Source organism: Microtus ochrogaster, chromosome 4 (assembly GCF_000317375.1).
Source record: "Microtus ochrogaster isolate Prairie Vole_2 chromosome 4, MicOch1.0, whole genome shotgun sequence".
NCBI lineage: Eukaryota > Metazoa > Chordata > Mammalia > Rodentia > Cricetidae > Microtus > Microtus ochrogaster.
The window spans coordinates 45,929,457-45,954,087 of NC_022011.1; the positions used below are offsets into that span (position 1 = coordinate 45,929,457).

The 24,631-nt window shown below is 48.3% G+C and overlaps 1 protein-coding gene across 10 annotated transcripts in view; it reads left to right on the top strand.

Annotated features, from left to right (window-relative positions):
- Fnbp1 (formin binding protein 1) overlaps positions 1-24,631 on the top strand; it is a 123,649-nt gene that overhangs the window by 47,922 nt on the left and 51,096 nt on the right. For all 10 annotated transcript variants that reach the window (XM_013345872.2, XM_013345870.2, XM_013345873.2 and 7 more), the window contains exons 3-6: positions 1,086-1,142; positions 1,982-2,129; positions 16,315-16,377; positions 17,264-17,368. In XM_013345872.2, the coding sequence (XP_013201326.1) occupies positions 1,086-1,142; positions 1,982-2,129; positions 16,315-16,377; positions 17,264-17,368 (373 nt within the window). The remainder of the gene's footprint in view (positions 1-1,085; positions 1,143-1,981; positions 2,130-16,314; positions 16,378-17,263; positions 17,369-24,631) is intronic.

Below are 24,631 nucleotides of genomic sequence, written 5' to 3' on the forward strand. Positions count from 1 at the left end.
TTGTCCCCTCCAGCCTGGCTCTGCAGTGACCTTGTCCCCCCAGCTGGCTCTGCAGTGACCTTGTCCCCTCCAGCCTGGCTCTGCAGTGACCTTGTTCCCCCAGCTGGCTCTGCAGTGACTTTGTCACTTTGTCCCCTTCGAGCTGGCTCTGCAGTGGCTTTGTCCCCTCCAGCCTGGGTCTGCAGTGGCTTTGTCCCCCAGCTGACTCTGCAGTGACTTAGTCTTACTACATGCATCTGAGAGGATCTCTCCTTATGAAGTGCTTCTCCTCCCCTCTCTCCTTCCAATACGCACCTTTACAGAAAATCTGTGTGTATTAATCTGCTACATACTCACAGGTCTATAGAAGAACAGTCTATGTGTGTAGGTGTATGTACAAATCACAGAGGTGAGTCTCCTGTCATCTGTTGGACTGGCAGTTTTTTTTTTTTTTTTTTTTTTTGGTTTTTCGAGACAGGGTTTCTCTGTGGCTTTGGAGCCTGTCCTGGAACTAGCTCTTGTAGACCAGGCTGGTCTCGAACTCACAGAGATCCGCCTGCCTCTGCCTCCCGAGTGCTGGGATTAAAGGCGTGCGCCCCCACCGCCCGGCTGGACTGGCAGTTTTTAAATATTTTTTATTACCATGTATGATGTGTGTGTGAGGGGGTGTTGCCGTGGCACGTGGAGGTCAGAGGGCAGCTCTGTGGAGTCGGTTCTCTTCCACCATGTGGGTCCTGGGGATCAAACTCAGGCCATCAGCCTTGGTGCCCAGCTGCCTTTACCCCTGAGCTATCTTGCTGGCCCCAAAAATTTTTGTTGTTGTTTTGTTTTTTGAAACAGGGTTTCTCTGTAGCTTTGGGGCCTATCCTGGAATTCATTTTGTAGACCAGGCTGGCCTCAAACTCACAGAAATCTTCCTGTCTCTGCCTCCCAAGTGCTGGAATTAAAGCTGTGCGCCACCACCGCCTAGCCACAAATGGATTTTAATTGTGTAACTTTTGGAATTTTTAATTTTTAATAAACTAGGAAAGCACACAGGTCTTCTTTCATTCCTGACTTCTCTGTGTGTTTCCTAAGAAGGTGAAAAATCTGTATTTTTGTCTTAGGAATCTTTCAAAGAAGTACCAACCCAAGAAGAACTCGAAGGAAGAAGAAGAATACAAGTATGTCCGCTGCTGGTGGATGTGTGGTGAGATGTGTGTGTGCTTGGTGCTGGTTGTGGGGAGGGGCAGGAAGTGCGTGCTCACGAAGTCCCAGCCCACCTTCCCTCTGTGCCGTTTTTTTTCAACTCTCCGGTGACAGTGAGAACACTTCCTTTACCTCCCTGGCCCTGAGCCACTCGACCCACTCCAGACCGGTTCCACTGAAGTAAACAGAGAGAGTTTCAGGAGGCCCTGCAAGCATGGACAGGCAGCCTGGGGTATAAGCCTCCGAGGAGGGGCTCAACCTTCTTAATCCTGCGACCCTTCAGTACAGTTCCAAATGTTGTGGTGACCCCAGCCATAAAATTATTTTCATTGCTACTTCATCACTGTGATTTTGCTACCAGTGTGAATCATAACATAAACATCTGATGTGCAGTTACTGTGAAAGGGGTCGTGACCCACAGGTTGAGAACCATTGTCCTAGCGTCGGCGATTCTGTCCCGCAGTCACCCATGTTCACCCACTGCGCCAGTCTCAGTCAGCAGTGGTGGGTTATTGTACGTGGTGGAAACAGCGCCTGTGATGTAGGTCCAGGGGCCTGGTGTGTTGAGTGAGCACGGGAGGGTGGGTTTAGGACCATCTCTGGACTCGGAACGAACAGAACCAGATACTGCGCTGCACAGAACATCTGAGGCCGTGTTTGTTATAATTAATTCCGAGCCGTTGTGTAATGAACTGGCAAGCTCCCACGGGAGGCAGGTGCGGAGCAGCCGGATTTTAATTAATCTTTCCTTGTGGACAGTGTGTGAGGAGGGAGGTGGGCTCCTCTGAGGAGAGCCGGTGTGCTCTCTCCCCAGGTACACGGCATGCAAAGCGTTTCTTTCCACCCTGAATGAGATGAATGACTATGCCGGGCAGCATGAGGTCATCTCCGAGAACATGACATCACAGATCACGGTGGACCTGATGCGCTACGTGCAGGAGCTGAAGCAGGAGAGGAAATCGGTAATGTATATTGGGGTGTCTGTACTGCTCGTTCAGGGGCAGAAAGTTCTCTGCAAATGTAGTAGCCACATGGGCTACACAATGAGTTCCGTGTCTGCAAGACTGCATAGTAAGACCCTGTCTTAAACAAAATCGGGGGTTGGGGGCAGATGTGTACCGCACGCCTCAATCTCAGCACGTGAGCAGTACAGGAGGCAGGTGGACCTCTGTGAATTCAAGACCAGCCTAGTCTATATAATGAGTTCTAGACCAGCCAGGGTGACATAGTAATACCCTATCTAGAAGAAAAAAAACCCAAACAAACAAAAAACAGGGGCTGGAGAGAGGGTTCGTTGGTTAAGAGCACTAACTGCTCTTGCAGAGGACCCAGGTTCAGTTCCCAGCACCCGCATGGTGGCTCAGAGTCATCTGTAAATCCAGTTCTAAGACCTTCTTCTGACCTCCTTGGGTACAAGCACAAATGTGGTCCACACGCGCACATTCAGGCAAAATGCTCAAACACATAAAATATATATAATAAAATCAGAATCAGGTGTGATGGTGTGCATGGAAGGCAGAGGCTAGCAGGTTGGAAAGTCAAGGCCAACGTGTGTGTGTGTGTGTGTGTGTGTGTGTCTATTACGTGAGTATACTAATACATGTCATGATGTATGTTTAGAGGTCAGAAGACAGCTTGGAGGAGTTGATTCCTTTATTTGCTGAGCTTCTTACCTGAGCCTGTAGTTGGTGTCCCGTCAGTGGAAGCTCACAGGGCCCAGTTGTTAGGCCTCTCGTCGCGTCCACTTAGCTGGCCCGCATGTCCACAACTCCAAGATTGAGGAACCAGCCGTGTGTTGGAGTCCTAAGCTTTACAACATTCTCTACTGAACCAGTTATCAAGAAAGGCATTTTGCTTGTTTTTGTTTTTTAAGATAGGGTTTCTTGCCGGGCGGTGGTGGCGCACGCCTTTAATCCCAGCACTCGGGAGGCAAAGGTAGGCAGATCTCTGTGAGTTCGAGACCAGCCTGGTCTACAAGAGCTAGTTCCAGGACAGGCTCCAAAACCACAGAGAAACCCTGTCTTGAAAAACCAAAAAAAAAAAAAAAAAGATAGGGTTTCTTTGTATCTCTCTGGTTGTACTGGAAAATCACTCTGTAGACCAGGCTGGCCTCGAACTCAGACATCCGCCCGCCTCTGCCTCCTGAGTGCTGGGATTAAAGACATTGTATTTTGGGAAGCAGCTGGGAAGCAGTGGACAGAACCGAGCAGTATAAAGATAAAATAAATACATGGGCTCTGGCGGCCGCCTGGCCTGTTGCCCTGCTTGTGAACTCGCCGTGACCTTTGCAAAGCTTTCCGTCTTTATCCTGTTTAGGACTCTGCTGTGCTCTTGCCACTGGCCCTCTCTGCCCACAGTTTAGACTGTAGCTGGCTCCCCAAACTGAAACTGCTTTTCCCTCCTTAGCAGGTGTCCATTCTGTCAGAGGGCTGAGTCAGAAAATGGGAAGTGCCTCAAGCAGCACCCTTCCCCCATCCCTCTCCTCCAGCTGTATAGTTACTGGCTGGCTACTCTGTGCTCTGACCTCAGGGTTTTCTCCCTCAGAAAGCCTTTGCCACACACCTCAGGGCCTGTTTCTCCCAAATGAAAGTTTCCTTCTCCGGGCAGACTTTCCCATCCGCCTCACTTCAATTACCGGGTTCCTCTGGCCTCTCCCACTTCACCTTCCCTTGCTTTGCAATGTTTTGTTTAGCAATGTTTTGTTTATGTTTTTTGCTTTTTGAGTCAGCAGGGTTTCTGCCTGTAACCACGCTAGCTGTCTGGAACTCACTATATATAGACCACATGGCCTCACAGATAACTGCCTCCTCGGCCTCTGAGTGCTGGAATTAAAGGTATGGGCCACCATGTCCACAGCTTTGGCACGTTTTTAAAGAGAGAGACAGAGTCGGAGACAGTTGGTTTGTATGTATACCACATGTGTGCAGAGGCCCCCTGAAGCCAGAGGAAGGAATCTGATCCCCTAGAAACTGGAGCTAACAGGCTGTTGTGAGCTGAGCCACCTGACATGGGTGCTGGGAACTGAACTCAGGTCCTCTGTGAGAGCATCCAGCACTCAAATCATGTCCCTTAAAAGGTTTTTTTGTTTTGTTTTGTTTTGTTTAAGATTTATTTAAGAAGGTGTTGTGTCACACACCTTTAATTCCAGAATTTGGGAGTTAGAGGCTGGTGATCTCTCAAGTTTGAGGCCAGCCTGGTCTACAGAGCAAGTTCCAGGATAGCCAGGACTATACAGAAAAACCCTGTTTCAAAACAACAACAACAACAAGAACAGACTTTTTTATTTTATGTGTATGAGTGTTTTGTCTGCCTATGTTTATGTACCTGGTCCCCAAAGTGGTCTGAAGAGGGTACGGGATCCCCTGGAACAGAAGTCACAGACTGAGCTACCACGTGGGTGCTGGGAACTGAACCTATCTCCTCTGCAAGAGCAGCCAGTGCTGTTACCCATTGAAGCCTCCTTTTGTTTTTAAGGAGTGTCCCCAGTCCCTAGTCCAGGTCTGGGAGTCATACGGTCTGTCAGGAAGATCTGCAAACACAACTCTATTTGTTGAAGCCGATTGCAGTTAAATTAGACTGACATTTAAGTACATTGTGAAATCTCAAGAAATACTAGAAAGAGTGTCTGTCAGCAAATACATATTTGTGGTATTTTCATATGTGGTGTTGTGATGTCTTCTCTTCTTTCCTATAGCTTAGCTACCATTCTTCTGAAGGAATGCATAACTCCATGTGGTCACACAGGCCCTTAATCCCAGCATGGGGGGGGAGGGGTTTGAGGCAGGAGGATTACAGATTGGAGGATGAAACTGAATACTTAGCAAGACACTGCCTCAAAAAGTGTGTGTGTGTGTGTGTGTGTGTGTGTGTGTGTGTGTGAGAGAGAGAGAGAGACAGAGAGAGAGAGACAGAGAGAGAGAGACAGCGAAAGCCCAAGATGGCTCAGTGGATAAGACCTCAGCCTCAGTCCTGATGTTTGGTCTTCAAGACTCACATTGTGGAAGAAGAGACCGGACTCCTACATGTTGTCCTCTGACCTCCACACACAGGATGTGCACACACACATGGATACAAAATAAATTTAAAAAATAGAATAAAAAAGGCAGTGCCATGGAACTTGCTTGGGAGAGAAAGGAAAGAAGATCATGGACTCAAGATTTTCCTTGGCTGCACAGTGAGTTTGTGGCCAGCTTGGGCTGCAAGAGATTCTGGCTCAAAAACAGCAAGGTGTGGTGGTGCACACCTTTAGTCCCAGCACTCGGGAGCCAGAGGCAGGCCAGTCTCTGTGAGTTTGAGGCCAGCCTGGTCTACATAGCAAGTTTCAAGGCAGCCAGGGCTACATAGTGAGATCAAAAAGTTGAAAGGGTTACATCCGGTTTATTGGTAAACTGATGGTTTGGGAGGTTGATTAGCCCTGCACTCACTTTTAGAGCAGTAACTGACATTGGCTGTGACTTCAGGTTAACCCTCCCCAGTATGAGGTCTGTGATGTTATCCGATGCTCAGGAGCCTGGATCATAGGGAGGCGGTGTGGGTCTGTGGGGTCACACAAGGTCCAGCTGGGGATGACACCCAGGCAGCCTGGACCTCAGGGCTAAGCGTGGGCTGCCCGCATGCTTTGATTTCATTAGTGGTTTTCCTAGCTTACCCACAAGGCCACAGATTGCACGGTGCAGCCCCTGCCTGCAGACCTTCTTCTCCAGGTCCCCGAGTTTCCTTAGTGGCACAGGTCAGAAGATATTATTCCCTGGTTTCTGCTATGATCAGAACAAGGCCCTACAGACACTTCAGTCTGTCTTAGAAGCTGGATGGCGCTGGTTTGCAGGGCTCTGCTGGTGGGAAGACAGCTTCCTGGAGTCTGTTCTCTCCTTCCACTTTATGTAGATACAGGGATTGAAGTAGGGCACCAGGTGTGTGCAGCAGGCATCTTTAACGTGCTTGGCTGAGCCATCTCAATGTACCGTAGTTTACACCCTCAATTCTCTTAGTTGTTTTCTGTGTGTCCTCTGGAAAACGGATTGTTTTAATAATCAGATCTTTCTGTTCTAGCCATTCATTCATAAATGAATTTATAGCTTCTACTCTGAGGTGTGTGTCCGGTCCAGTTTGTTTATTGCTTAAGTACTTTTTATTGTTTTGTTGGTTTGTAGCTTACTGGTTCTGACTGGTTTAGATTAGTTAAACTATTCTATATTCGGCTCTTTTTAACCCCACTGCTCCTGGGTTAGCGGGCTTATTCCTGTCCACCTGGGTTAGCGGGCTTGTCCTACTGCTCCTGGGTTAGCGGGCTTGTCCCACTGCTCCTGGGTTAGGGGACTTGCCCCCCTGCACCTAGCCTAACGCTTTCCTTTGTGGGAGATGAGATTGCCTTCCCACCCCACTGAATTCCCAGGGAGCCAAGCTCAAAGCAGGAGCACTTTCAGCCTCCTGGTTTACGATCCTCAGTGAAGCCCTGTTCATGTATTAGATTAACAGTCTCCAGCAGAGTTACAGATCGGGTTCCAGGCTTCTCTGAACCCGTCAGTGAGACCTGGACTAGCTTATCTGAGGTCTAGGTCATTGAGTAGATGACAGATAGTGCCGTTGGCGACATTTGTGCAGTGCGGGGACTCACTGGAGTTTTAGAAGCTGGTTGAGCTCTGCTTTTGTGCCCATCTGGGGTCCGGCACAGTGAAACCCATTAATCTCTTGGAAGGAATTTGTAGAGATGTGGGGCTTCCACTGAGGAGCCCAGATGGTCTCACCAACCTGAGCAGAGTGGCAGGCATGCTTCCCTCTGCAGCTGGAAAATCGGCTTCATCGATCACCAGGTGCTGAGCATTGCTTTCCCTAGTAACTCTCTAGGAAGTCGTAGAGGAAGCAATTATGGATGTCTTTAGTGGCTTTAGAAGCTTTCACAAGCTCGGCAGACACCTGCAGAGGTCCGGAAGTGTTTAGATCATTAACCATTTTCCCTGAGACTTTTTTTTTATTGGTTTTGATTGTTTGGTTTGCTTTAAGAAAGGGTCTTTGACAGTCCTGGCTGGCCTTGAAGTCACTAAAGGCTAAAGATGCCCCTGATCCTCCTGCCTGTCCCTCCTAAGAGCCAGGATGGTAAACAAGCAGCAGCTTTCCCCATATATAGGGAGCTGGGGATGGAGCCCGGGCTACTGAGCCACATCCATGGCATGAGCCAAAGAAATGTAAGCATCATTGTTTATTGGGGCAACAGGCTTCCTTGACAGGATGTTTACATTTTTTCCTTGATTTTATGTGCTTAAAAAACGACCAGGACGTTCCTTCTCTCTCTCTCCCTGCCTCCCTCCTTCTTCTCTCCCCTCTTCCTCGCTCCCTTTCTCTCCTTTGCTTTCCTCTCTCCCTCTCTGACAATACTGGGATTGAACCTAGGACCTAAGGCATGCTAGTCAAACACTCTACTTCTGAGCTAGAGCTCCCCCCCCCCCCCGTATCTCTTGTCTATCATATAGTCCTGGTGGGTCAGCAAATGTTCTGAGCTTAGATTTTTTTTCTCCACTCATCGTCCCTTGTGTTACCTAGAGGATGACATTGCACCTCTTCCCTCAGCTCTCTGTTTCCATGCTGGCCCTGGAGTCAGCAAAGCAACTACCTGGCTCTGTGTTTTAGTCACTGCCAGGCCTGTCCCACTCCCAGCTGTTCCTCGTCCAGTGCGTCCTGTACTCGGCAGTCACCAGACTGTCTTTCCCATCACGCCGATCCAAGAGTGCCACTAACTACCCTTCTAGTGATTCGGGCACTCACGCTCACCTCGGCTCTGGAGACCATCCAAGGTCAAGGCCCAGTTTCCCTCTTCCTTTTCCTTAATTCAGGCTCAGATATGGCACCTCAGAGTATCTGCAGGTTGCTCTTCACTGCAGAGGGCCATCCCCCAGCCTCTGAGACTCAGCCATGCATTTCATTAGCCTCTGTTCCAAGGTTATCCCAGGCTGCCCTTCTCCCGCACCCTCTCTCTATGCTCCCTTACTCTGTCCTGGATCTAATGAGCTTCAGGCATGGCGCACTCTGGTGTCACTCTAGACCGTCACCGCGTGTGCCTGGGCCTGCACTTGTCCTCTGGTGGGTGACGGGATTTGACAAGATGACCTTTCAGCCATGCGGCACTGGAGGTTTCTCTTTTCCACCTGGCACCCCCATAAACCCATCATGGAGGTGCTTGCTTTGACCTAGAAGCAGCAGCTTTGTGCTCCTGGAAGAGATGGGGAGAAATGTCCTCGGAGTCTGGGAAGGTCCTTGGCTCACTGGAGTTAACCTAGGGTCTGCGAGGATCGGGCCTTAAGGCATGTGCACACAGGGATGACTTTGCAAGGGAGACTAAACACAGTGTGTGGGTGCTGGGTTGGAGCTTTCTGGGTGGGGCACCTATCCAGAAAACAGGGGGAGCCAAGGACAAAGGGGCAGCTAGAGAAATAAAGCCAGGAAACCCAGCCTCATCCATTGGCCAAGGCAGACCCAAACCATGCCTTGTGGATCAGTGTGGTAGGTTAGGCACTCCCCTGAGCGTGACGAGGTAGGTGTCCTTATGAGACCTGAAATGCCCGCATCGAAGGACTTTTAATCTATGGATTCCGGAGCATAGTCCTTACGAACTGTTAGCAGAATGCTTGGCTGTATCCGTTTTTGCGTTTCTCTTTTACGGTTTAGGTGGAGTTCGTAGCACCAGATGGGCGGGTTGATCGGCTTCCACAAGGTGTTATCACTTTGACCCACATCAGCCCACACCCCACAGATTTGCAGTCAGATTCCAAAGGGCTGTACACACTTGTCATTCCAGCACTAGGGAGGCTGAGGCGGGGGTGTGTGTGTGTGTGGAGGGTTCAAGACCAGCTAGACTACATAGTCAGGCCCTGTCTAAAGTCCTTCAATCCAAGGAGCCAACCCACACGTGCTGTCTGGGGCCCCTTCTGTCTTTGCCCTTTAAAGTCTCTATGTCCCCTTTTGTTTCCGTCTGGAATCCGAGCTGTGTTTAAGATTCCAGACGAGTGACTGCTCCCGGGACAGAGTGAGCGTAGTCTTTTCATTTTCCCTGGTTTGTGTTTAAGTGTCTGTTTCCACAACAGTGCTCTGGTTTGCTTTTCTAACCATCGGTGGTTGGGTATAAAGAGGGCCTCGTCTCCTTGCAGCGCGAGTGGTAGGTGCATGTCAGCCTGCGGGGCTATAAAGTCACCACAGAAATGTCACCTTCGTTCCCCTGTAAGCCGACACTTGCTTTTCTCTAGATTCCAGTTGTTCTCTGCTGGGTTTTATTACTGTTTGGGGACTGTCTTTGTCTGGATGTCCTGATTGGCTTGGTACTCATTATGTAGGTAGCCAAGGCTGGCCTCAAACTTAGCAATCTCCTGCCTCAGCCCCCACCCCACCCACCCCACTTTACCCCATCCCCCAAGTGTCAGGATTACAGGCTCAAGCCACACCATCCAGTGTTTTTTCTGAAATAGCCCTAGCTATCCAACTCTCTATGTAGACCAGGCTAGCTTCAAACTCAGAGATCTACCTGCCTCTGCCTTCCAAGTGCTGGGATTAAATGTGTGAGACCCCCAATGATACTTAGATTGTTTTTTCTCTTTTTTAATCTTCCATTCATGCACATGCAGAAGTCATATTTTGGGTGCCTCCCTATATTGCTCATCGCCTTATTTTTGGATACAGCATCCCTCACTGACAGTTTGACTAGGCTGGCTGGCCAGTGCGCCCCAGGGCTCCTCCCTTCCCTGCCTCAGCTTTCCAAGGGTCGCTGGGGATCTGAATGCGGGTCCTCACGCTTGCCCAGCGCCTTACCCACTGAGTTAGCCCATTCTCTGAAGGATGTTTCTCCTGTACAGACTCAAAACTGAACTGAGGGCTGGGTGAAGTAGCACACCCCTTTCATCTCAGCACTAGGAAGGCAGAGGCAGGTGGATCTCTGAGTTCAAGGCAAGCCTGGTCTACAGAGTGAGTTCCAGTGTAGCCAGGGCTGCAGAGAGACCCTGTCTCAAAACAAAACAAAATACCCCCCCCAAAAAAAAACCCCTAACAACCAAAAAAGACAAACGAAAACCGAAATGAAAATAATACTTGTAGGTGACCTAGGATGCCACTTGGCTCTTCTTTTTCTTTTCTTTTCTTTTCTTTTCTTTTCTTTTCTTTCATCTTAGTTTGTTATTGTGTTTTTAAAAAGAGACCCAAAGCATCTTATTACAGGGAGAGCAGCTAGCATTCCTCTGGGTCCCCAGAGACGGTATTTCCTGTCCCTTTTCTGACAGGAGGGAAGAGCGGTGGTGACTTCATCCCAGGCCCCAAAGCTGCCCTTGCATCTTTGTCCTGGGAACAATCCCTCTTTCTTCAGAGATGAGCAGGCCCGGTTCGGACACACTCTCTCACTGTCCAGAGGAGAAGCGCCTGGCCATTGTTTGTTCGTAAACAACAAACGCATCTGGCAGATCTGTGCTCGTTTAACTTTCCTAGCTGTTCAAAGCACTGTTTTCCCCCCAGGGAGCCAGCTGGAGCTGGTGACACCCCCCCCTTCCCGCTTAAGGTCAGGCAGGCATTGGGTGCTGAGGAGGGTGCAGGAGTCGGGGGCACACCCTCCAGGAGAAAGACTAGAAGGAACGTTGCCTCCTGTGTGCCTACTGCCATGTTCAGGTGTTTGGTTAATCATGGGAATGTGTGTGTCTTGGGAATTGAGGTGTCTTCAAGGGAGATTGCCCCCAACCACCAGCCTGTTTGGTACACGGCACCAGCACACGTGCAATTCCCACACACTTATATAGAGGATGGCCAGGGAATTTCCTGTGGGGTTTTTTTTTGGGGGGGAGGGGTTGGGTTTTTTTGAGACAGGGTTTCTCTGTAGCTTTGGAGCTTGTCCTGGAACTAGCTCTTGTAGACCAGGCTGGCCTCAAACCCACAGAGGTCTGCCTGCCTCTGCCTCCCGAGTGCTGGGATTAAAGGCGTGTGCCACCACCATCCAGCCTGTCTGGGTTTTTAATCAGAATTAACCAATATAAATTTTTTGAAAAGATTTATTTATTTATTTGTTTGTTTGTTTATTGAGGCAGGATCTCACTATATAGCCCAGGCTGGCCTGAAACTGAGACCCACCAGCCTCTGCCTCCCAATCCCTAGGATTGAAGGTGTATTCCATCACACCTGGCTATTTCTATTGTTTTGAAATTGTGTGTCTGTGCACATGAGTGTAGTACCTACAGGGGCCCAGAAGAGGGTGCTGCAGCCTCTGGAGCTGGAGTTCTGGGCAGTGTGAGCCACCTGACATGGGTGCTAGGAACCGAACTCGGGTCCTCTGCAGGCACAGTACTGCTGAGCCGTCCCTCCAACCCCAACTTTTCATTTTCTATTTGCTTATCTGCTTTATTTTTATTTGCATGTATATGTGTTAGGGGGTGGTGCAGGGCACCGAGCCCAGGTAAGCAAGCCCTTTACCAGGAGGCCAGTAATTTTCAACTTCCTAATGCTGTAACCCTGTAATACAGTTCCTCATGTTGTAGTGACCTCAACCATAAAATTATTTCATTGCTACCTCATAATTGTAATTTTGTTACTGTTATGAATCATAATGTAAATATCTAATATGTAGGATATCTGATGTGTGACCCCTGTAAAGGGTCATTCACCCTCCCCAAAGGGTCGCGACCTCCAGATTAAGAACTGCTGCAGAGACAAACCTCCAACTCTCTTTTTACTTATTACCTTGAGACAGGGTTATACTAAGTTGCCCAGGCAGGCCTTGAACCACCTATTGGCTTTGTCTTTGACTCTCAAGTCACTTTCCAGAAGGCCGCAGAACGCTGCTGTCCCTCTTGGGAAGTGGGAACAGCTGTCCTGCAGAGAGAAGGCCTCAGTAGGAAACTTAAAGACCCCTAAGTGTTCTGACTGCATGGTTTGCTCTCCTGGTCTGAAAAGGACTCTATTTCCTTCCTGTCTGCCTCTCTCTTCCCCTGAGGACATCCCTCTGCCTTCTTCCTGGCCTCCTTCCTTTCTACAGAGCTGTTCATAGCTTCCTGTCCTCCCCCAGCAGGGTTGGGTGGGTGTGTATGTGTGTGTGTGTGTGTGTGTGTGTGTGTGTGTGTGTGTGTGTTGGTACCCTGCAATCAGTAAACTACATGGTTCTCCCTCAACCTTGCCCCTGGCTCCTTTACTCTCAGTCTTGGGCTCTGTCTCCCCCACCCCCTGTGATCATTGTGAGATTAAAAAGTGAAGGCCCAAGGGACAAGGCCTTTGGTCTGTAGAGACTTAAAAAATGAAGGATGGGGCCGGGCGGTGGTGGCGCACGCCTGTAATCCCAGCACTTGGGAGGCAGAGGCAGGCGGATCTCTGTGAGTTCGAGCAGCCTGCCTGGTCTACAGAGCTAGTTCCAGGGCAGGCTCCAAAGCCACAGAGAAACCCTGTCTCGAAAAATAAAATAAAAAAAAAAAATGAAGGATGGGGCGCTGGTTTCCCAGTTAAGAGCATCTGCAGAGGACCTGGATTCGGTTCCTGGTACCCACATAAAAGCTCATACTATCTATAACTCCAGTCCAGGGGATTCCAAAGTCTTCTGACCTCCTTGCAACTGATACACAAAATATATGCACACAAAATGCTTGGACACATAAAATTAAAATTAAAAAAAATCTAATCTTTAAAAAATGTTGCAGGATGGTCAGAACTTAACTGCAGAAGAACCCAGAACGGTGACACTTGACTTCTGGAGACAAGAACACATACCTTTGCAATAAAGTATCATTGTTTTGACAAAAGGCTGCCCTTGTCCCCTCCCCAGCCTTCCCTGGTGCCTGGCTATCCCAGGACTCTTCTGAATTGTAGGTCTGACTGGGGGGGGGGGGCCTCAAGTATGGCTCAGGGTGGAGACCTGGTATTTTCTGTGAGTCAGTGACATCCAGCGTTCCTCGTCATGAAGAAGCAGGTCTCAGACTGGGTAACAAGGGACAGGCTATCAAAGGGGCGTTTAGAGATCTCAGAGATGGCTCAGTGGTTAGCCACTTGCGTCCTAAGCATGAGGACCTGAGTTTGGGTTCCTAGCTCCCGTGTCTTTATCCCAGTATGGCGCTGCACACCTATAACCCAGGAACAGGAAGCAGAAGTGGGCCAGGTCCCAAGAGCTCACTGCAGCCAGTCTAGCAGAACCAGTGTGCTCCAGGTTCTCAAAAACTACGGTGGAGAATGGCAGAGGAAGACACTTGAACTTTAACCTCTGGCCTCCCCAGAGGATCCATGTGTGTCTGGACACCTAAGGACATTTACCAGGACAACCAGGTGGGAAACTGCTACTGTCCCTTGTCCTCCAAGTCAAGGACGAACCCTGTAGGAGCTCAGAGTTTACTGTGTTTTTGGTCAAGCGTCTCAGCCAAACTAGAAGCCACACCGTCTGGGCAGCTGCAGGCAACAAATTTAATCAGCCCAGAGGGCAGAGCTCTTTAGCCGGCACAGGCCCTGCAGCCTCTGGTCATGCAGACAAGGTCCACTGATCCGATTATTGTCTGGCGGAAATTTGTTAAAGGGAATGGGGGATTTCAGGGTGCTGGGTGAGAGACACCATTTCCTCTGTCTATCTATAATGTTCTCTTTTTCCAAAGAGTTCATCCTTGGTGGTCTCCCAGCTTTAACTACCCACCTTATGATGAGGCTTCATGCCAGCCCTTCCCAGCACTCAGACCCAGGCCACATTGGACCAGACTTTAGAGTCTTCTAGAAATACCAGTCTTAAAATTACCCTCCTCACACCATGGCTCCTCCTTCTGAAACTCAGGCCAAAAGCAGGGTCATCCTGGACTTAAAAAAAAGAAAAAGAAAAAGAAAAAGAAAAAGAAAAAGAAAAAGAAAAAGAAAAAGAAAAGAAAGAAAGAAAGAAAGAAAGAAAGAAAGAAAGAAAGAAAGAAAGAAAGAAAGAAAAGGAAAAAAACAACTTTATTTATTGGGCATGGGGGGGATGTGTGTCACGGTGTGCAAGAGGACAGCTCTGTGGATTTGGTTTCTCCTCCTGCCATGTAGGACCCAATAAGTTCTCTGTAGTTCAGAGCCCAGGACCCAGGACATGTGCACACACTTGGATCACACATGCACAGAGGTCAGAGGACAACTTTCAGAAATTGGTTCTCTCCTTACACCATGTGGGACTCCGGGATCGAACCCTGGGCTTCAATCCTTACAGCAAGTGCGCTTTTATGCACTGAGCTACCTCGAAGACCCAGGGCTCCTTGTTAATTCGGATCTGATCCTGTACTCCCAGTGGCTCTACCAATCAAAAGGCACCCATTGTGGTGCCGTGGGGCCAGTGTTAAAGTGCTTGTAGAGTTTGTGTGAAAGTCCCCCCACTTGCAGTGTTACTAGGTAATAATCTCCATCCCAGAGTCTTCCCTTTTCTGAGTCACCCACAGTCTCACGCTCAGTCAGACCCCTGAGCCCCTGTCCCCCTCACTGAGTCCATCTCTTCCCCTTCTGCAGCTTGTCCTGATCCAGCTCCCTGGGGCTCTTGGAGGTTAATAGCTGTCACATGCCTGCTGGAAAAGACTCTAGGACTAGCAATGCAGTTTAGTCCCCAGGGATCTGCACATTGGAAAGAGAACAAACTGGCAAGCTGTCCTCTGGCCTCCACAGCCCCACCACACACATCATATGCAACCTAAACACAATAATAAAACATTTTCAGAGGGGTTGGAGAGATGGCTCAGTGGTTAAGAGCACTGGCTACTCTTCCAGAGGACCCAGGTTCAACTCCCAACACCCACATGGCAGCTCACAACTGTAACTTCAGTTCCAGGAGATCTAACACCCTCACATAGACATACGCTCAAGCAAAACACCAATGCACACTAAAATAAATTATTTTTTAAAAGCTACCATTTTTAAAAATTCTAAGATGTGATGTCTCTTCACACAAAGCTCACAGCAGTGCTCAAAGCATCAATGTTTATATTCTCCCTAGACTACCAACCAATGAATGGATGCATGACCGTGGTACATCTACTCAGCGGAACGTTATTCAGTCAGAAAAAAGAATTGATAGACAGATAAATGCTACAGCAGGATGAATGTTAAAAGCATCCTGCATGTGAATGATAACATAAATAAAATATTAGTATCCTGCCAATCACAAGATTCCTCAGCCTTTGTGGTTCCATTACATGACATATCCAGAAGAAGCAGATTCACAGAGGCGCAGGCTGGTTTCCTAAGTCAGGAGAGCTTGAGGGTGACAGCTAAGAAATACGATTTTTTTGTTCATTGGAGGGGCAGCTGTAACATGGGAATTCACTGCCGCTCGAAAAATGACCCCTATGATTGCTGTCTGTTTTTCTCTTAAGACAGGGTCTCATTATGCAGTCTTGGCCATCCTTTAACTCAGACATCCTCCTGCCTCTGCCTTCCAAGGGCTGGGATTAAAGAAGTGTGCCACATTTCCCGGTATGATGGCTGCCCATCTCAGTAAGGCAGTGCTGTTGTTTTTTGCAAGCCGTGTGCAATTTCACATTCAATATTGCTATGTCTAAAACCTTAAAAGGAACTTTGCAGCCAGTCTTGTTTTCATTTCCCTTTAACTTGTCTATTATTTAAACTTTGGTTGTTTTTTTGAGATCAAGATCCCACTCTACTCTGGCCTGACTTCGTGGGGATCCTCCTGCCTCAAGCACAGAGGTGCTGGACTACAGGCATGAGCCACTGAAGCCAGCATGAACTCCTACATTTCTTTGGACTGCACAGACTAGATGTTCAGTGTTTGTTCATTTGCTTTGCGAGGCCTCACACATATTAGGCAGAGATACACGTCCACTGAGATGGTACCTGCTGGCTACTATGGGGCTGGAAAGACGGCTCAGCAGTGAAAAGCAGTTACTGCTCTTACAGAAGACCTGAATTTGGTTCCCAGTATCCACACTTTGGCTCACCGCCCTCTGTAACTGCAGCCCCAAGGGATCTGGTGCCTTATTCAGGGATACTGCAGCACACCCATGGTGCACACTTATTCAGGCCTCATGGACACTGCACACCCATAGTGCACAGACCTGCATGCAGACGAAGCAGCCACACATATAACGTAAACATAAGTCTTTAAAGCTACTTAAGCAGGTGGGAGGGTCTTCCTCCTGCAATAGTATGAGGTGTGTAGGGGCTGACCCTGCTCTGTTTCCTCCTGCACAGAACTTCCATGATGGACGGAAGGCCCAGCAGCACATCGAGACATGCTGGAAGCAACTGGAGTCGGTAAGTGGGAAGCTGGCCGCTAAGCCAGTATCTCCCTAGAGAGTCTCTCTTCAGTCTTCATAGGGCTTGAATGGCTCACTAAGTAGAATCCAAGCAAAAACCACTAAGGAGTCTAACTTTTTCTCATTTGCACTTCATTTAGTTTGCTCCTAGAACTGTTATGGCAAGCAAAGTGCTGAGCCAGAAATGCCTGAAAAGAGATGGCTCAGTGGGTAAAGCGTCTGCCACAGGAGCACGAGGACCTGAGTTCGGATCCCCAGCATCATTTATAAAGCTGGGTGCATAGAATTCCAGCACTGGGGAGGCAGAGACAAGAGGATCTCAGGGGCTCACTGCCTGGTCGGCCTGCGTAGCCATATCAGCACGCTACAGACTCAGCGAGAGAGATCTCTCTGAAAGCCAAGTGTATGAGCTGGAGAGATAATAGCTCAACAATCAAGAGCACCTGATGCTCTCCCTGAGGACCCAGCGCCCAGTGGGGCGAAACTCACCTAGCACCCATGTTGGGTGCTCCTGGCCCAACACCTCTGGCCTCTGAAGGTGCTGGCACTCCTCTCAGACGCACACACAGCCACATGCAATCAGAATGAAAACAAATCTTAGGGTGGAGAGTGATGGAGGAAGATGTCCCGTGTTGACCTCTGACCTCTCTGTGCACACGCACACACGTGTGCACAAAAGCAGGGACACACACTCATAAAAAGTGCTCGAGTGGAGGCAGGTAAATCCTCCACTAGAGAGGGGTCACTGTAACGTGGACAAATGCGGAAGTCACTTCGGGAATTGATGGCATGGTGGATGGGTTCTGGGAGGACGCCCGCGGGGGGTCCCTCTAGAGGAGGCAGAGCGGGTGGATGACCACCGCCTGGCTGTGCTCTGTCTGCAGAGTAAGAGGCGCTTCGAGCGGGACTGCAAGGAGGCCGACCGCGCCCAGCAGTACTTCGAGAAGATGGACGCTGACATCAATGTGACCAAAGCCGACGTGGAAAAGGTGAGGGGACTCAGTCTCGCTTCCCTGGAGCGTGCTTCCTAGGCTGCCACTGAGGAGGCCCGGCCTCAGCTTCCTCTTCCTGGTATAACCACAAGAGGGTACTTGCTGGGGACAGGGTTTCGTTTTGTGTCATCGCCATGGGGACCAGAAGTCCACACTGGGGGAAAAACCAGGCCTGAGGTGATTTGCTTAGTCACCCCCCTGGTAATGGGGAGACCTGGACACGTCACAACAGGAGTGGTTCAGGAGACCTTCCTTAGTGGCTCGTCAAAGGCCGAGTTCCATGTCTGAGGAGCCGAAGCCCAGCTTGTGGGAGAAGCCGGCAGCTCCAGACCTTCAGAAAGGCTGACCCTCTGTCCAGCTGTGTCATGGATTCATCTGGGCTGATACCCAGGAGGCCGGGTGAGGGAGGCATTTGGAAGTCGGCGGGAGATTTCCTCTCAGTGGCTCAAATATAAAGTGCGCCCTTGTCTTCCCAAGCTCAGTGTGTGTGTTTTTTCCCTAGAAGCCCCTTTTCTTTTTATGAAAGTCATCACGACAGTGTAAACACAATCATGCTGCTAATAGTGGCGTTTATTCATGGTGCCCAGGGCCATTTGGGCATCGCAGTCTGTGCTTCTCTCTGGAAAAACTCTGCTTTTTCTGTGGTGCTGCTTGGCTCTGCCAGATGAGTTCAAGATGCCCTGAGTGGGGAATATCTCTGTTAGGATGGAGGGATATATGGCTTTTTTTTATTACTTTAATATGCTAAAATGCATATTCTTGACATCGTGGGGTCGATTTTTTTTTTTTTTTTGGTTTTTCTGGGTCCTAGGAATCATTAAGTTCCCTTTTACCTGGCAGCCCCTCTTCAGACTTTTAAAATGTTACCTAGTTGAAAATGGTATACATACCTGTGACCCCAGCACTTGGGAGTGGAGGCAGGAGGGTCGATGATCAAGGTCTGCACAGTGGACTTGATGCCAGTCTAGGACATATGAGGCTGTCTTGGAAATTTGAAAAATACGGGACTGGGGAGATGGCTCAGTGTTTCAGAGCACTGGCTGCTCTTCCAGAGGTCCTGGGTAGGAGTCAAAGCACACACATGGCGCCTTAAAACCATATGTAATTCTAAACCCAGGAGATCCAACGACCTCTTCTGGCCTCCTTGGGCATTGCATGCATGTGATGCACGGACATAAAATAAACATAAGTAAATCTTTAAAATATATATATGCCAGTCTGTGGTGGTGCATGCCTTTAATCCCAACACCCAGGAGGCAGAGCCAGATGAATCTCTGAATTCAAAGGCAGCCGGGTCTACAAAGAGTTCCAGTGTACCCAGGGCTATACAGAGAAACCCTGTCTCAAAAAGCAAACCAAAGACCAAATAGTTGGAGAGATGGCTGAGTAGATAGATAACAGGGCATACTGCTCCAGCAGAGGGCCCAAGTTCAATTCCCAGCACCCCCGCCACACTGGTCACAACTTCCTCCTGTAAATCCAGCTCCGGGGGTCCCATGCCTCTGGTCTCTGTGGACACCTTTATTCATAGGCATTTGTTCCCAAATAGACTCACACACATAATTAAAAATAAAGGTGCTGGGTGGTGCTGACGCACCTTTATTATCAGCACTAGGGGGGGAAAGGCAGGTGGATCTCTGTGAGTTCAAGGCCAGCCTGGTCTGCAGAGTGAGTTCCAGGACAGTCAGTGCTACACAGAGAAATCCCATCTCAAAAGATAGATAGATAGATAGATAGATAGATAGATAGATAGATAGATAGATAGATGCTAATTCTAAACAATAATTAAAACTAAGATAGACTGAAGAATGTTTAAAATCTCTAGTGTAAATGAAGTCAAAGTCAGCTCCATTTATTATGGGTCATGTGTGGTACAAATATATATGTTCTTTTTAAAATATTTTTTATTTATTTTTATTTTTGTGTGTGAATATTTTACCTGCTTGTATATCTGTTTGCCACCTGTGTACCTGTGCCTATGGAGGTCAGCAGAAGCATCAGCTCTCCTGGAATTGGAGTTAGAGGAGGTTGTGAACCACCGTGCGGGTGCTGGGAATCAAACCTCAGTCCTCTGTGAGAGCAGCCAGTGCTCTTAACCACTGAGCCATCCCTAAAGCATCATCGGTACTGATTCACAGATGTCTAGACCATAGGCTACATATGGATGTCAGAGCCCCAAGTCTTCCATGGTGACCCCGTTTTGGCTTTCGTCAGCAGCCAATGCTATAGTTGTGCCCACTGCCCTTATCTGTGTGCCTCTTCTTTGTGTTTCTTATCTTCCTCTGCAGCCTGTGACCTCCTTGTACAGAAAGCAATAGTCATTGTGGGTTTCTTTATCTCCTTCTTGATTATGGAGAGTGCTTCAGATCTCTCCCACGAAGAGTGTAATGAAACAGGCCTTAACCCCGGCACTTGGGAGGTGGAGTCAGGAAGCTGGCTGCTGGCTCTAGGCCAGCTAGGCAAAGGGAGATCTTGATTGAAAATGAAAGGAAGGAGGGGGAGGAAGGGAAGAGAAAGTAAAAGACTGGTTTTAATATGCCTTTTAAAAAAAGAAACTGTCCCTCTTTTCTTGTTTTGCCAAAATATCTTTTTTTCTGTTTTATGTGCATGGATGTTTGCCTGAGTGTGTGTTTGTGTGCCAAGTGTACAGGACCTCTGGAGACCAGCAGAGGCCATCAGGTCCCCTGGAACTGGAGTTACAGATAATTGTGAGCCACACTGGGTGCTGGGAACTGAACCCAAGAGTTGTGAAAGAACAGGCAGTGCTCTTAACTGCTGAGGTAGCTTTTCAGCCCTCCAAAATGTCTTTTTTTTTTTTTTTAAAAAGCTTGTTTGTTAACCAAATATCATTTTCTGCTTCCTTTAATTCATTAATGCTGTAGATTACATTAATCCACTTTCCTACCTTGAACTAATTATCCTGGGCTCAACTCAGCTAGACTATGTTGCTGTCTCTTTAAGGATGCAAAGTAATCATTCAACATATTTTACTCAAGAGTTTTCATTGTGGTGAGTGAGGCGGCCCACACCTGTAAGCCCCCCAGCTGGGGACAAACAGATGAAAGTTTGGGACTAGCCTGGGCTGCATAATGAGACTCTGTTTAAAAAAAAAAAAAAAAGGAAGGAATGCCTACTCTTGAATTCATACTATCTCCCTTAACCTTCTGTTTTAGTTTACTTAGATTTTAGAAGATTGCTCTTTTTTTCCGCAATAATTGTAAGATGAAATTATCTAGTTATCTGGTTCTGGTTTTTGTCCTTTGTTTTTCCTTTTGTTGAGGTGGTGTCCCGCCTCATGGCTCAGGCTGTCTTGGAACTCTTGCTTCTCCTCCTGCCTCAACCTTCCCAGTCACTGAGCTTGGAGACGCACACCACATAACCAGCTCTTGTGGTCTCTTAAATGTCTACCATGCTTCTCTGTGACAATGGTGTATGTGTGTGGGTGTGTGCATGTGTGTTTAGGGACCTGCAGAGGCCAGAAGAGGGTGTTGGATCCCCTGCAGCTGGAGTTACAAGCAGCATAGATCCTCTGTGAGAGAAAATGGCTCTTAACTGCTGAGCCATCACTCCAGTCCTGGGTCAATGTTTCACTATCTGCTCCTTTTTGAACCTGGTGGATTTTTATTTTCACTGAACGGGGAGCTTGCTTTGTCTCGGCTGCCCTCCAGCAAACCGATCCAGTGTCATCCCTGGTTCCTGACCGCACTGAGAGCCTCCACCTGTAGCTTCCGTTCTACTACATGTAGTATGGTCCTGTAGCGCCTGTGCTACATGTACAGCCTGCACTACGGACTCAGGAGAGAGGCTGGAAATTTAAACACATACACACATAGACAGAGAAACCGGGACACGGGTCATCCTTGAAACAAGAATGCCCCCTTTATTGTGGTCCAGGGAAACTGATATAGGGATCCTTAACTGATAGCCATGCCCCAGCCAAACCCACCAGAAACCACTCCCCTGCCATCAGGAGCTCATGAGGGTCTCATGCTCAGAGCAGCTGCAAGCATAACAAGTTGTTTACAGGAAATTCAGGGTCTGGGGTCCACAGCCCCAACACTACCTCAATTACATATTTCCATTGATTTATCTTTCCCTACAGGGAGCAGGGGTTAGTTATTTTTCTGAAAGTGCCATGGCCACCATCACCAGGAATCTGAGGCTCCCTAATTGGGAGCCATGAGCATCAAAGTATAAGCACTGATGCCTTAAACACTGAATATTTTAGGTCCTTCTGCTTTGAAGGTGACCTGAAACCCGCTGGCCACTGCAGGCTATGTGGAGACATGAAGTCAGCTTTTCTCACTGAATTCCCCATTGTTATCTTTGCTTTATTCTTTGAAACAGGTTTTCGTGCATAGCCCAAGCTAGCCCCCCTCCTGCTTCCACCTCCTAAATGCCGAAATTTCAGGGGTGCATGGCCACACCCACTTTCCATTGCTGCTTCTGACAGTCTCTGACTCAACGCAGATGTCTCTCTTCCAGTTTCCACAAAGGATTAATGGCCTGATTATATTTGACTCAACTCACCTTCATGTTCCTAGCAGCCAGCCATACAGTCTGTCTAACACTGTGTCATGTCTCTCAGAATACATTTGTCTAGATGCTAGGTTGTGCGTGATGGCTCAGGGCATGTGTAGTATAAAGTTGCATGACTTTCTGGTCTAGGTATGCACTGAATCTCCTTCTCTTTCTGAAGACATTACTGTCCCTCCTCCTGTGGCTCTAAGTCATGATTGTCACAGTAATGTGTTCAGACTTCGTGCGTTGGTTCTCACTCACCTTAGGACACAGTTGACGTTTGCCTTGTGGCCAGGAGCCCAGTAATTCCCCGAAAGGGCTATTTCTCTGGGCAGGGGTGTAGATTTGGATATCCCCTGGATGCTGGATTCCTCAGAAGCACAACGATTAAGGAGAAGGGGCCAACAGCACGGAAGTTGTCCTTTGCTCTCCCCTTTGCGTAGATGGAGCTGCCAGCATTTGGGCTCCACCAGCTTCAGTTGGTTCATCCATTCAGTCAAACATATGTTGGAATATATTTCCTGGTTGTAGTAAAAACAGATCTTATCCTTCCCCCGACACAAACCCTTAAGCTCCTTTTGGGCTGGGGAGCTAGCTCAGTGAATGAAGGACTCGCACGAGGACCTAAGTTTGGATCCCCAGCACTCAATGTAATAGTCAGGCATGGTAGTGCCCGCTGAACCCCAGCACTGCGGAAGCACACTGGTGCATCCTGGGGGCTAACCAGCCAATCACGTGTGGGCAGCTCCATGAACTTCCATTATACATTATACACCTGGGAATCCAGGTGGTGATGGCACACACAAATTTTTTTAATCCTAGCACTGATATTTCGCAGCAGAGAGTGCAGTGTTTTCTAAGCCCATTGGAGGTCTGGGTGAATAGCCCCACCCTGTCACGTGACTGGCATCTCTTCTATAATGTGTGAGTGCATGGCAGGATATTGTCTAACAATCCGCAGTCTCTGGCTAAGTTGTCTAACAATCCGCAGTTGCTACATTGTCTAACAATTCACAGTCACTGGCTACATTGTCTAACAGTCTCAGAAATGGAAAACAGCAGTTGAGTTGCTTTTGTTGTTGTTTTTACAAACTTCAGTATCAATTTTCTTGTTTTTCTCGTGTGTGTGTGTGTGTGTGTGTGTGTGTGTGTGTGTGTGTGTGTGTGTGTGTGTGTGTGTGTGTGTTTACCCCACAGTGCTCATGTGGACACCAGAGGACAGCTTCAGGAGTTGGTTCTGTCCTTCCACCATCGGACGCCAGGATAGAACTCAGGTTGTCAGGCTTCGCGGCCAGTGCCTTTCTCACCAAGCCATCTCCCCAGCCTTTACTTTTCTTGGAGATGTGGTTCTTTTATGGCTACAGTCTCAATTTATGGGCCCCTCTTAGCCACAAAAAGCTTGTGTAGCTTCTTCTCTTCAGACTTCAAGAAAGGTGACTAGTCAGAACTCTCTAGATATGTGAGTTCATCTTCTCTCTGGTTTAATCATGAAGCTTTTTGTTACATAGCTCAATTGAGGAAATACTTAAAAGTTATTTCTCACACCTTTAGTTTCAGTACTTGGGAGGCAGAGACAGTGGGATCTCCATGAGTTTGAGACTGCCTAACAAGTTCCAGGGCAGCCAGGAAAAACAAAGAGCAGACCAGTTTCTGTAGAACTTGGCATCTCATTTTCCTATGGCAATATGTCTTGTAAAAGTTATCAGGGTGGGACATTACATCTGTAATCCCAGCACTCAGGATAGTTCGCATCCAGCATGGGCAACATAGCAAATTCCAGGCCAGCCTAGCATACAGAGAAAGTCTGTCTCAAAATCACAAGACTCTGAATATAGTTCTGTTGGACTCTAGTGTCCAAACACCGAGAAGGAGTCGCCCTCAGAGACCATCTCACACACCACAGCCGATGCAAAAGCATGAGGATTTTATTAATTCTGTCATGACAGGGTCCCCCAGCATTCGGAAAGCCGAGGGACCCCGAATAGCGGGTACAGTCTACTTTTAAAGGGGCCACAGAAGCAAGGAGGGTTGTTCTTTGACTATTCTGATTGGCTTATTCTAAAGGGCTATTACCAATAATTGACTGGAGAGCTGTTGCCAGATCAGATGAGGTAAGAGGTCATTTTGACCCCATTTCTCAGGGGACCGAACCAAAACATACGTATATGGGTAATTGTTCAAGAACTGAGTACGTGCGAGTGTAGCTGTTAGGTCCTTGGTTCCCAGGGGAGGAGGGGAAGCACTATGGCACAGAGGCTGAGAGGATTCAAAAATGGCTTCAGGATTGTCTTAAAGTCTTACAGTTCATTTTAAGACATTGCGTATATGTCTCTACTATGAAGTCAGGTAGGAGGAAGTCCTGAGCCGTTATGTAGAAAGGGAGAATTCCAAGAGGTATGGACGTGAGAATGCAAGCTGAGGTTTGGTTTGGTTTAGGATCTGGGCGTGGAATTAGTATCTCTCACATGCTTTTCCACTGTGCTTAATTCGGGGTTTTAAATTCATCTGTTTGTTTATTTAGTTATTCATGGGGGATGTAAGGGGTGAGCATGCCATGAAGAGCCAGTGGGGCAGTCAGAGGACACTTTCAGGAGTTAGCTCTCTCCTTCCACCATGTGGGTCCTGGGGGTTGAACTCAGATTGTCAGGCAGCCAGCATCTTCACCCTCTGGCCATCTTGCTTGCCCCTGATTCCAGGGTTGTTTTTTTTTTTTTTTTTTTTTTTTTTTTTTTGGTTTTT